General features: G+C 37.4%; 1 protein-coding gene across 1 annotated transcript in view; it reads left to right on the top strand.

Moving 5' to 3' along the window:
- macrod2 (mono-ADP ribosylhydrolase 2) overlaps positions 1-13,480 on the top strand; it is a 223,478-nt gene that overhangs the window by 119,032 nt on the left and 90,966 nt on the right. The window contains exon 6 of the mRNA XM_077730134.1: positions 10,375-10,496. Coding sequence (XP_077586260.1) covers positions 10,375-10,496 — 122 coding nt within the window. The remainder of the gene's footprint in view (positions 1-10,374; positions 10,497-13,480) is intronic.

Here is a 13,480-nt window from a genome sequence, read left to right as displayed (position 1 = left end):
TCTTGGAGTACCAAAGAAATATCAAAACCCTAGAGATAGAACTCTGCTTTCATTGCAGCTCAATGGCTAAAAAGAACATACGTTCTGGCTGATTACATTCATGAAGAAGTGCAAAAGTCATCTAGAAGTCTTAGGCTAAAATTTTCCTTACTCACAACACACAATTAATTCAGTAGAAGTTGAAACGGTGATACTAGGTTTGAATAGAAAATGCGGTTTTAATCTTATACAATGTTGCTATGTTTCTTCCTAGTAGATTCATTTTTTTCTTGGTCAAACTAGCTTACATTGAAATCCTCGGCTATCGTTAGTGATTGTGTGAAATATTATATATTGATTTAGACTCTCATCAATAAATTGTGTGTATATATATTTTTAATACTTTTCAGTTGTTGAGAATTTACCTTTTGGCATGCAAACAACACTCTCTCCACAAATGTGGGCACCTGAGGGTTTGTTTATGTGAGCAATAGACAAGAGGAAGAAATGATTGTCGGGCAGGTCAGGGAAATAATTATGGGTCTTAGGCAATGCCAGACATCATATTAGGCCACATCAAGATCTGCCTCTTTTGCCTGGAATTATACATGAACAAATGCAAATGAGGCTCCAACACTTTGCAGGGATGCATTTCCTGTAGTGCCGCAGTAACAACCTCATTGTGATGCAATGCCACTAGTACGTTATATGCTATTTCTTCGTGCAAAACACCTCATTTATATTGGAACAGATCCTCTCTTCCCGAAAAGCCAAAAAAATGATTGTGTAATAATAGCCAACCGACAAAAAAGGGTTGCGTCTGAGTAATTATTCTCATTTTGGGAGGAATACAGTTTGAAGAAGAATCATTTACATCTTTTGTCCTTTTGCATTTGAAAACGTGAAAATGGCAGTACAATTTGTGTACACCGGAGCTGAATGTGCTCGACAGTATTAGCACCCAATTTATTATCATCTTAATTCCTGCTGGGGTTTTGCATGCTAAGTACGTATGCACTCAAAGTGAGATAGAGCACATTAGGTGAGACCATCCATCTATGAGTGTTTATGCTGTAATATTTTCAATAGATGCATATTTAACTTCAAAAAGCACTATTAATGCTTAAATTCATTCAGAATGACTTTCTCTAAAGTGATATTTAACCATAGAATGAATGCATTTCTTTTCGTCCGCTTTTTTCTTCTCTTTTTGATGGGAATATAAGGCTTAAAATTTAGTATGTAAGTACTTCTACTTTGAGTCACAGCCTCAATAGGCAATACTAATAATTATAATAAGAATTTCCTACGTTTTCCCTCACCTTTTCTTTTTGTCTTTCTAATTGAGTTTTCCCTTTCCACACTTTCACTTTTCTCTCCATCCGCCCTGAAGCAAGACACTGGAGTGGTGATGACCATTCCTTGTGTCCTTTAGTGTCCGATAACATAGCCTTCTCATCAGCTGCCTGCCTCAGCCTAGCAAGGTCTGGCTAATGGATTTGGCTGGCAGGCATACATCCCTTCATCCCACTGCAGCCGTCCTGCTCTCTTCCACACCTTTCAATTATTTAGTTGCCACCTCTATGCAAATGGTTTGCTATTGAGGAGAAAAGCTGCTGGTTTCATCTTGTTGTTATGTGTGCTGATGCGTGGGACTCCAGAGACTTGTCGGCTGTGACATAGGGTATAGCTGGTGAGATGGAGCACGATGACTGCCTGGTGATCCCTCATCTCCTCCTTGGCGAGACTCCATCAGACCAGAACCATTAGAGTCTGATCTATTGGAGCGCCGATCACAAGTGGTAACACTTTTTAGCAGTTCCCTAGCAACCGCTTCAAGCACTGGTCTCTTTCACTGTAATGCTCAGTTGCTAAGCTACAGAGACTGACAAAACTACACATGGCTGATCTCCCTATGGGGTCGAGGTTAAAAAAAATGGAGGTGGTATAAAAAAATTAGTTCAATGAGTGGGAGCACAAAAGGATAGATGTCACACTATACTGTTCTCCAGCCATCTGTGAAGTGTCACTGTAAATATTTCTCACTTTGGGCTTGATATGTGAAGCATAGTAGTATTCTGTTGGTCTATTTTATGGAAGGCTTGTGGTTGTTTTATGGGTCACTTTATGGTGTTTAGGGTAATTCAATGGCATGGACAATGAGATGAGGAAATTTGGGTGAATGTGTAATTAAGGCCTGTCTTGTCGGTATCATCATGATGTGTGACTTTCCCCTCCATACTTGCCACCTGTTAAAGGATTTGTTTTCCTTGTCCGTTGTGGCCTCGGGTCATTACCAAGCAAACGGTGACTTCCCTGTATGTTTTTAAAGAATAGCAATGGCACCAAAATAACCCTTTCGTTCGAGAATGGAATTTAGATTGAAGATACTCTCAGGACTTTAGTCTAAGGGAGATAGATTTGGTGACTTGTCATGCCATCTTGTCGAACGTGGGCACAGGAGAATGATACTTCCTCTTGAACTCATCTGGGAGTCATTGTGCCTTTCCAGTTTCCTCTCTCAGCAATGTCACACCCCACCTTGGCAGATGTTTTAAGAAAACACTAGCAAGCGCATTTACCCCCTGTTCACACTCTCATATTTCATTTCAAGTCCACTGAGGTTACTTTCCCATTTTTCTACCCCACTACAGGTATTGCAAGGTGAAAATTGTAGGGTATGTTATTTTCATTTATTTATTTATTTTTAATGAAAATGGCAGGCAGGACCATTTATTTTCCCATAGCCACATATCTGTGTGTTTTGAAGATATCTCTAAGGTAATTTGTGAGATCTTGTACTCCTGATTTACGCTAACAAGGCAGGGGTAGTCTCCCCCAGATGGCAGCATGCCTCTGCCTCCTGAGAGAACTGCACACCAGGCATTGGCAGGACTCGTTCTGCCAAAAATAATTAAGCGTGCTGCCACAAGCCTTTTGCTGTATTGGCATAAAATGTTGGTCCTAGGCTCAACATGGGGGAAGGCCTCTAACTGTAGTCCTGCTTATCCGAACTTGTGCAAGCACATCTGGTCAAACTAGGCCCCTTTTTTATACTCTGGCAAATAGAATTATGAGACCCTGGTCACTCAAATCATTAATGTGTTGTTAACAAACAATACAAATAAATGGTTAGATTCTGTAATGTCCTTAGCTGTTCCATATCAAACAGTGCATATTATAAAAAAAGATGTGATACTTCTAGACTATTTGTACTTAATAATTTTTTCCATTGTCCCCATGTATAATGAAAAATGAACTCTAAGTATATTTGTTTGAATTTTACACTGGGCTCTTACAGCCTGAAAAGCCTACAAAAGCGACAAAATTCCGTTTCTTCCCTGGGGCCTCCATCTGGTTTGAAGGGCCCGCAGCATCCCACAAGGGAGGTGTCCAGGAAACAAACAGATGCCCATGCCACCTCATCGTTTTCCCCTTGATGCAGATGGGCAGTGTGTCCCAGATGGCTAAGCCTCTTATATTTGTGCAAGAGTCGAAAACACTCTGCAGAGAAACTTATTTTGGCTTGTATCCGAAATCTTACAATGACTGGTACATTGAGAGCCTTGCCTTTTAGCGTCATCTCCTTCCTCACCATAACTCAGTAATGCAGAGTCTGCATCAGTGCAGACGTAGCACCAATTCCCCTGTCGATACTTCCTAATCATTCTTTCTTTACTCGAGAACAAGACTACTCAAAGTCATCTATTTGGAGCTGGATCTCATCTTAACTTCATCACATTGTGCTGTGAACTATTGCAGTGAGAATTAAAGATATTGGCTTGAAGTAGACGTAAGAAACAAAGAAACACGAGCGACCAGGCCTACCATCATATCAAAGTAGGCAGGAAATACCATCCAATTATGCCCACTTTTCTGATCTAAGTTTGATTACTTTTGCTACCATATCAATGTTTTACTTTTATTTACTTCCGCGGAAAACTGTTTCACAAAACCATAGCAAAGAATAAGGCAATACCGGACATAGACTAGACTGTATTATTTTTAGATTCAATGTTGTTAATTGGGCCTATTTTAATGAGCTCTTGAGTCTTCTTCCAGCAACACATGGCAGCTATTAAAAAAGTGGACAATTGATTAGTTATGTTTTTTATCCCTCAATGTTGCTAAGACTGATTTTAAATACCATCCATAAACACAGCCACTCTATAAATGATACTCTCCCCGGAGCTCTTCTTATAATAGTAGACGCGTAGCAACTTTCTGAGCTTCTTTTACACACATGCCATCAGATAAGAACAGCAGCCTTTGCATCTCTCAGCGGACTTGCATTTATTCCGCTTAATGGCACTGTGCACTTAGGGCTAGCGTTTGATGAGACAGGTAGCCGGCTGATGTTTCAGTATCATTAACAAAAATGGAGGCCCCTTTAAAGTAGGAGGATAACACACACATATACACACACACAAAGTAGTGCTAGGCCAAGAGCAGCAACATGATGGACGGGAGGTTGTCCCCCCTTTCTTACCCAGCGAGTATAATTCATGTCAGTGAACAATTTTGCACAACAGCCTCTTGTTCTTTGACATATTTTGGTAATCACTGCCACATGCTGCATACACATTGATCTTCCCCTCATACAAATGTTGATTTAATTAGATAATTTAGGGTACTATGTTAGATGAATGTAGTGCAAGTGCTTTGACATGAGATATGTGTATAAAAGCTGACAACATCTCATAGTAGATGGTTTAGCTGTGCCTATCTGTTTTTTTGCACTGGAGATCAAGTGCAATTACGATGGGATTTTAGTGCTGGGTGGGGGGATTAAGGCAAACGGTTTTCCCTTCAGGAAGCATAAGGTGAAATGCTGGCATCTCCAATTTAGCCATGTGGCTGAGTTTGTAGCCAGTGTTTCACAGTTGCTGGAATCAGCAGAATAGTACTACTCTGGTTACATTAATGACTGGGAAAAGTTAGTATAAGATCTGGCAATGCACAATTTGTTGTGCCTTTAGTAACAAATGAATAGAACAATAAACAAATAAAATTTAACAAATGTTATATAGTATATGAGTAAGTATTCTCTTTCTAGAGTCAATTTTTTGCTGGCATTTGTTTTTTTAAATGGAAAAATGTAACTGAATGAAGCCAACTGACTCTCAGATATTACACTCTATTATGAATGTCAACTTCACTCCCATTAATTTATTTCGTTAAAGTATTCTCTTCAGTGCTCAGCCAAGGAACAAAGCGTATACTTTCACTACATGATTAGTCAGATAGAGCTGCGCTCAAATATTACATGAATAGATGGTGAGCAAGTAAAAAAACATTGCACACATCAGTGCTACCATTCAGACAGAGCTCAAAATAGCTCTTCACACCTGAGTGGAGCTATAGAGAGAATCCAAAGGAGGATGGACGGCAATCTTGCTGCTGTCAGAGCAGCTTGTAAGCTTTCAAAATAAATGATTGACATAGATAGGTATTATATGCCAAAGCCTCAGTGTTGGCAATTGCATAATGAAAGCTGGGATAAAGATACTTCAAATCAGAATTCAATGTGATTGCAGTATAGTTTATATTGTTTTTGGTCTCACAGCTTTTTTGTACCTTTTTTTGGAGGGAATCCAAAACTGGTCTTAGTTTTTTTTATCCATCAAGTCAAGTAAAAACACTGTAATTTTACATTATGCTTAAGTCCATAGTAAGTAGGCATAGTAGTTGAAAGGCATATTATATTTTTGAAGTGTTTCTTGATATAAAAAGTTAAAGAAGTGTCACTCTTGATAATCCTTTATTGCCCGAGTGTGGAGAGGACTGCAACGTGGGGGACTATAGTCCTGTGAAATGACACAAGCTGGATGGGTCCTTGTTACAGCTTCTTTAGTGAAGTTGGCTGATATGCACACAGACAAGAGGCTGCCCCGGTCACTCTCACAGATGGAGCCGTAATGGGGCCATGCACTATCTCTGCTGACGGAGGTCTCTGGGAAAAATAGGACCTCTATAGTCCTGCTGTCATTTTGGGGGGGATCATAGTCTTTTTAGTAGAGTGCCTCCAGGTGTTGCTGAATGAAAAAGATATTTTTTTTCTTTGTCAATGCTGTCACTGCATGATGACCAGGTTTACCATTTTATCAGTGTGAGCTGTGCATGGTTTTCCTGATTGCATTGTGTATTTTGCTATTGTCACAACTAAAAAAAAACTATTAGAAGGGTGATAACAGTTTATTTTTTTATTGTAGTCCGACAACATATGCTATTTAGTATAAAAATCATTAAAATCAATTAAAGAATACAAAACAGCATTATTTGTTATTAGTTTGTACAGTACAACGTGAAAAAATGAACATCTATTGGCAATTTAACTTCAACCAACAAATATAACCGATCCATGGCATATTTTCACATCATTGTAATCACAGACTCTGAAAATGTGAGAAACTGTCAAAAGGCTTCAGTTTTGTACACACTTGGCAAGTGGTGGGAGGAATAGAAGGAGGGAGCAATAAAACCAGACATTTGTCAGATTCATGAAGCCTCACAGACACTTTTCAAATGATTATTACGAAGCTTAAGTATTTTGGTGCTGTCATCTCCAAATACATTTCACACTAGCAACAACATCCAAGGGTAATGTTCAATTGAAGAGATGAAAATACACTGTCTTTGTGTGCTTGTTTTTAATTTTACACAAAACAAAACAAAGCTCTTTGTCGTCTAAGCTCTGCTTTAATACACCTTCTTAGTGTCTTGCTCAGGAATGGACAAAACAATTGCTTGCTTTGATCTACAATATGAAACGTTGAAAAAACACACATATATACCAACGGTTTTTGAAAATATGTATGTTCTCCCCCACCCCTCATTTTTGTTGTCTTTCTTACCGCTTACATAATACAAAATTGGCATAGTTTTATTCTTTTTAAACAGTTCAGTGGGTACTATTGGCAACCTTAGAATGGATTAAGGCATTTACATGTAAAAAGTGACTCTACTTACAAAAAAACAGGTTCTGAAAGCAACTTATGATACAAATTAATTGCTCAGGAAAATGAAATTGTCATTTAATTAAATATATATATATATATATATATATATATATATATATATATATATATATATATATATATATATATATATATATATATATATATATATATATATATATATATATATATATATATATATATATATATATATATATATATCTGGTTTTGGAACACTTTGTTACTAAATAGAAAACAAAGCCCCTATTAAATTGGTGAAATAGACATGCCCCTTTTAACACAACTTTCTTTCAAGATCTGATTACTTTTTAAATGTGCTCTTCTGTTAGTCAGCAACAATCATTTATTCACTCACAAAAACAGACAACTTCAACCTAACACTATCTTCCAAGAGGGTTTCAAATTATTATCTGATTACGTTGATATAATAATAAAATACTATTTTTTTTTTATGTTTGACTTGCCAGGGCTGAAAAATAATTGTCACTGTTTCCTTTATTACAGAGGCCATATAATATGGATTTGTATGGCTTTGTCATTGGAAAACATGACAATATGGATGTGTTATTTATTATTCTCTTTCTTTGGGGGAAAAAATCAAGTAATAGTGAACATAATTCATTGTATACTCCCAATGTAAAGTCTGATTACCAAACAAGTAATAGTGAAATGATTCCAATGTATACAAGCAATGTAAAGTAACATTAACATACATAAAAATACAGTTGTTTTGCAGTGTTTTAGCTCTGGGTTAAATCTCTACCAATGACAAATCTAACCTGTGCTTTTAGTCTTATTTTAATGTGGTCACCTCACTTGAGCTTTCTTCCTTCACCTTTTTTTTGCCCTCAAAAATGTGACACATTTGACACGCTCTTTAGCTCTTCAAGCTGTTTAAATGTGAAACATCTCACTGAAAATTTGCACTGAAAGTAAAGTGTATGAATAAAGCAGCCCTTTTCAATATTTTAGGGAAGAGATGGGAATATAAATGCATGAGCGGGTCTTTCTGCTCTGCATGTGGCAGATGATTTGAGGTCTCCAAAAACGCTCGCCTTTTCCAATGGAGCAGTGGCAAGTGTTAAGGATCACTCGGCACTCTCTGTCACCATGACAACGCTAGTTCCATGTCCGAGTGGGTGTCCACACTTCATTGAGTAATCCTCATTGAATAACATTCAAACCGCTGTCTACATGCCAAGAGGGCCTGGGCTAGTAATCACAGCAAAATGCTGCATTCCGAATGGAAATGCTGTTTTTGTGTTTTCTACAACTTGAAGTCAAGTGGCAGTTGTTTGCATTCATAACCTACTTTTTTCATACCGGTAAATTATATGCCTGCTTCAAGTAACATTTTTTCTTCACTGAGAACAATATTTTTATAGTTGCATGTAATTTTAGAGATGAACATCAGAGTTCAGACCCATTTGGCCCAACATGGGATGACACATTTCTGCCTAATTATCTAAATCTGTTATACTTTGTCTAATTCCCAGTAGCGTCTTTTATTCTAATTAGATGTCAGCATCCGTTTTTATCTGCATTTTTCTATCCTGTCTTCAAACAATTTCAACAAAAGGTACAACAATTATTTCCTAATAATTTTTACTGCATCCATTAGTTGTTTTGTTTTCCTGATAATAAATTCATGGAATCATCATATTCAGCCTTGATAATAAATAAATAGCCTATGAGCAACATTTAAAACAATAATTACTAATTAAACAAAGAAATATTTATTCATGGCCACCGCCATCTTGGCAAATAAGATAACATTTATCTGTTTATATGTGCCGACTCAATATTAGCAAAGCCATTTGAATATTTAGAGGTCATGAAAGCATTTGGGAAAATAGTAAAATAAGTATATCTGTGCATTCAACCCATTGTGGGTTATCCAGCAATGGATTTCTTCAACTATCCTTGAAATTACATTTTCTTGGGTTTCCCTTTTTTTGTTTTTTCCTTTGTCTTACATTGAATGCCATTGTTGGTGTCCAATTCATTTAAACTGGAAGGCATGGCTTTAAATGCTTGGCACAGCCATTTTTTAATTGTTTAATAGAGGTGTGATCTCTGTCATTTGTTTTTTTTTGTTTTGTTTTTGTCTTCCACCCCAAAAATTGATAAACACAACAAGAAGGAACATTTCAGGTGCTGTCACACTACACTCGAGTAACAGGAAGAAAAAAAGTCTCATGGGATTATGCAAAGCAGGAGCCTCAAAGTCATAATAACCAAGTAAAAATGAAAGATTGATTAGGCCGTGAAGTGCCAATCCTGCTCGAAAATAGCACAGCAGCACTCTGTTCTAAATGAAGCATTAAAACATTTTTTGTTGCTGCTAAGAAAGTGTTGTCTTTGAAGTATGCATGTCCCCTTGGTAAGAGAAAGCTGTGGAATATTTTAGCAGGAATGTCTAAAATGATCGTGCCGTACAGTTGCTGTGTTTAGGGGTCATTTCATGTCCAATCCATCGGCAACAATCCAGACTTAGAAGAGATCACTTGCCTCCAGGGACAGCTCAGCTCGATTACTTTCTCTGGTTCTGCCAGAAAGCCCAGCAAAAAGAGTCACTTGGTTTTGTCCCTATTAGGCATGAAGGCATTCATGGACATGGACAAAAAATATAAAATGACGAAGACCAAAAAAAAAATCCTTATAGGGGTTGTGTATCTGTCTGAAGTGTTTACTTCCAAGTATAAAAACAAAAGTTACTGTGTAACTTTGATAAGGGTTCACTTTTCTTAGATATGTGTTTAATGCATTTTAAGGTAAAACAATGCTACTGAATATTGTATACAAAATGTGGGATGTATTCCCCTATTGGCCTTTTTATTTCTTCCAAAGGCTTTAGTCTAGGATTAACGGCTAATGTTATATGCAGAGAATCTTCAAGCCTGTGTGGCTTTTGAAATAGACATTTGGTAAAGATTTTCTTACTGACAAAAAATAAAAAAGACTTCTATTCTTGTTGAGGTCACCTCTATTTTGCAGTGAATTTAGGCAGGTTAGTTTTCACACTATGAACATTGGAATGATGTCAGAGTAAGCTGATAGAGTTCATCACTGATCATTTTGTGGCTCTAGCATTTTTTGGATTGACTCATTCAGTTGTGAAATAATCTTTCCCCAACCCTCCAAAATTTGTTATTGTAGCTCTCGGCTACAGAGTTAATGGGAGAAATGTCGGTATGTGCGTCTCGGAAAAGTGGATGCGCTGATGGACTGAAATGGCTTGTACTGAACTGAAATAATGGATAGGAAACAATAACAAAGTCAAGGCACCACTTGGAGTAATACTGAATCCTCTTATTACATGATATATGTTTTTTATATATAATTGCCAACCATGTAACCTTGCTAGATGTGCTCGGATATTTTTTTTAAGCTTTGTGTTTTGTCTTTTTCCAAACAGTTGTGATCCACACTGTGGGACCAGTGGCCAGAGGTCATGTGGGCCCCACCGAGACCAATGACCTCACGTCCTGCTACCAGAATTCCCTAAGCCTGGTGAAGGAGTATGGCTTGAGCACTGTGGTGAGTAGCCATTTAGTCCTTCAATCAATTGATTGTTTTTATTGTATTATTTCTCTTCATGTATGTTTTCCCATTGGTTACCTTTGTTTGGTCAGGGAGCATTACATGCTACTTTTGAAATCCAAATCTTAGATCCACTTCAACCCTTTATCTATTATCTACTGCCTATATAGATAGACCATACAAGAAAACATAATGAAGTTATAATGACCGTGCTTTCTCATTTTAAAAATTGCACGTCACTGACCTATGGCGGTTTTAAATGGTTAAATGTCAACAAAATCTGTAAATTCAGACAACTGTCTTATCATTTATGTTACTCCTTTACAAATCAGTCTCTTCCCAAGTATAGCCATGAATCTTTTTTTTTGTCTCAGCCTGTAGCCCCCACATTTTCATCAGAATCCAATCAATGCAAGTACTTGCCAGTATAGACGGGAGACACTGATTAGTGCCAGTTTCATTAAGGGTGATTGTGACAAATTCCTGCACTGATGATGAATCATTTTAGCCATGATACCCACTCCAGGTAGCAATTAAAAGGTTATTGAAGCTAAAAGACAAGCCTTACAAGCACTTTTGATATTACACTCGCAGTCATTAGTTTTAAGACTTTTCAACATTCAAATGAAAGAGAAAATGTCTCAAAACATTTCAACAAGGGGGTGTATCAAAATTACCCCTATGAGTGCAGTTAGGATTTGAATTGAATGCCTTTATTGTCATTATACAAGTATAATGAGATTTAATATATGCTGCTATGTTGTCATATACTGCACTACTATTCAATATCACCTAATGTTAACTACAATATTAATTGTGACACTTAGTCTCCATATTCCACCAGAAAAAAATGTATACAATATTTTTCAAAATGACCCTTATAAAATATCAGATTGATTTTACTATTATTATTGTTCTTATTCTCCTTATTAGTCTTTGTCAGTCTTATTCTGATACAGCTTGATTCTAATTTGAGCACATCTGATGCCATTTGTTGATTTATTTTTACAATATATATGGTATATCTTATATATATTTGTAAGAAGCAGAGATTGTGGTTTGACTTTCTGCCGTCTGGAACCTGTTTAATGTATTTTTACAGCTGTTATGCATTGAGAAAGCCTTGAGTGACAACAGTACTGCTCTGTGATTGACTGGCCTTGTACGATGAGCCCAGTCATTACATTGTCATAGCCACAGTTTCAAGGGCAGCACTGTGCTAACATTCATTTTGCCACAAGGAAAATGGTAACGCTTCTTTTTGTGCCGCTGTGAAAAATATGGCTTTGACTGATTTGCACGTTCTTGCTATAACAAAGGTTACATAGAACAATTTCTACTATATACATTTTTAGTTAACCAAAAGCACACCAGTTATTCTTCTTTTCTCGTGACTTCTTTATTCATTTCAATGAATTATAGTTTAGTGGAAAAAGTAAAGGGATTGGATGAGCTGGCAAGAATGGGGGGTTGGCTAGTTTATGGAATCCTAGACAGCTCGGCTGCCTGATGGGGATTCTAAGGCATTACAAAGGAATATACGTCAAAACAAGGCCCAACGCAAAATAAACTTCAGCAGCAAAGATTAAAACTAGGCAAAGCTGCTCTTTAATCCCCTTTTTCTTAAAGCCCAAAGCCATCCTTCAGGCCTAGAAACAAGTTGCAATCTTCACATCCAAATCTTCTCCTGACTGTTGCGTGTCAAGACAAAGAAGGAAATGCCAGTGCATTTCACTGGTGAAAATGGATTTCCTTCACCTCGGGGCAGCTCAATGTGTATGACTGAACAATTGTGGGGATCCCCCGAAGACAGAAATTAGTTTGAAGAGTTGTTCCTGTCTCACAAGTAATGTTGTGCTTATAGCCCGACTGGGGAGAAAAAAACTAAAACAAAGGGACACTCTGAATCGTCTGTCCTGTAGTCGTTTTCTTACCTCTGGAACAAGTAACGTTTCACTCGACTCACAATTCCGTGAATACTTCCCTACTTGGATAAGATTCATCTTCCAAGCCCCCCAAAAATTGTAAATGTAGCCACAATGTCAAAGTTGAACGCTACCTAGGACAATACATGTTTTAACGCAGTCAATTCCTGGAGGAATGAAATGAACTGAACCTTCCCCCAAGCATTTAGGTTCAGTGGCAGCTAAAAATATTCTAAAAATTATTGTCTAGAAGGATTTATTTTCAAAGTAAGTTAGGCACAATGGCCAAGTACTGTTCTGTTGTATTTAAGTTTGATTCTTTTAGATTTGACCTGTGTCCAACATCGTCTAGAATTTTCAAACACTTCTTTGAATCTTTAATTGCAGTTATCTCATCACAATCATTCTGAAAGAAAGCTTGGCCACATTTAGTTCGTGTCATGTTAGATATTAATTTTTAATTGAAAGTTTTAGCTTTTTACACAACGGCGTTTGCGTGTGCGCACATCTGGGCAAGCAAGAGAAGTGAGTGTGAGCAATGTGCATTTCTTCTCTGCTTTAAGAGGACTGTTATCCCTCACTTCAGTGCACTTCTACATTGCTGTGGCTGAAAGAGCAGCAATCTGTCACAGTTCCCTTGGCTCTGACTGACCACAGCCTGCAGCCTTGGTGTCAGTGTTGCAGAGCTCTGCAATATTGCGAGTAAGGAAGGGGCTGCGCAGCATGGAAGTGGCGTTGGCGTGGCACGTTGTCTAATAGCCCCCTCGTCTGCTCAATGCTCGTCACTCAACATTTCTGCTAGCCAAGGACGGCAATGTAAAATAAATAAATAAATAAATTAGAATTCACATGCAGACACAGACTGTAAATGGATTTTTAGAGTAATACATTTTAGATGTTTATTCAAAGCAATTTCTGGTTGATAGGAATGAGGTATGTAGGTGACTTTCAGTGGCTTGGACAACTTTTATTAAGAGCTCATCGTGTTTTTTTTTTTACAAGATGACTTGTCAGTTTGTTGTTACTCTTCATAAACAGTGTTCGTGGGGAAACTTG

The sequence above is a fragment of the Stigmatopora nigra genome, chromosome 12 (assembly GCF_051989575.1).
Source record: "Stigmatopora nigra isolate UIUO_SnigA chromosome 12, RoL_Snig_1.1, whole genome shotgun sequence".
Classification (NCBI taxonomy): domain Eukaryota; kingdom Metazoa; phylum Chordata; class Actinopteri; order Syngnathiformes; family Syngnathidae; genus Stigmatopora; species Stigmatopora nigra.
Note: the sequence above shows the minus strand (reverse complement) of the source record. Positions and strands in the feature narration are given on the sequence as shown.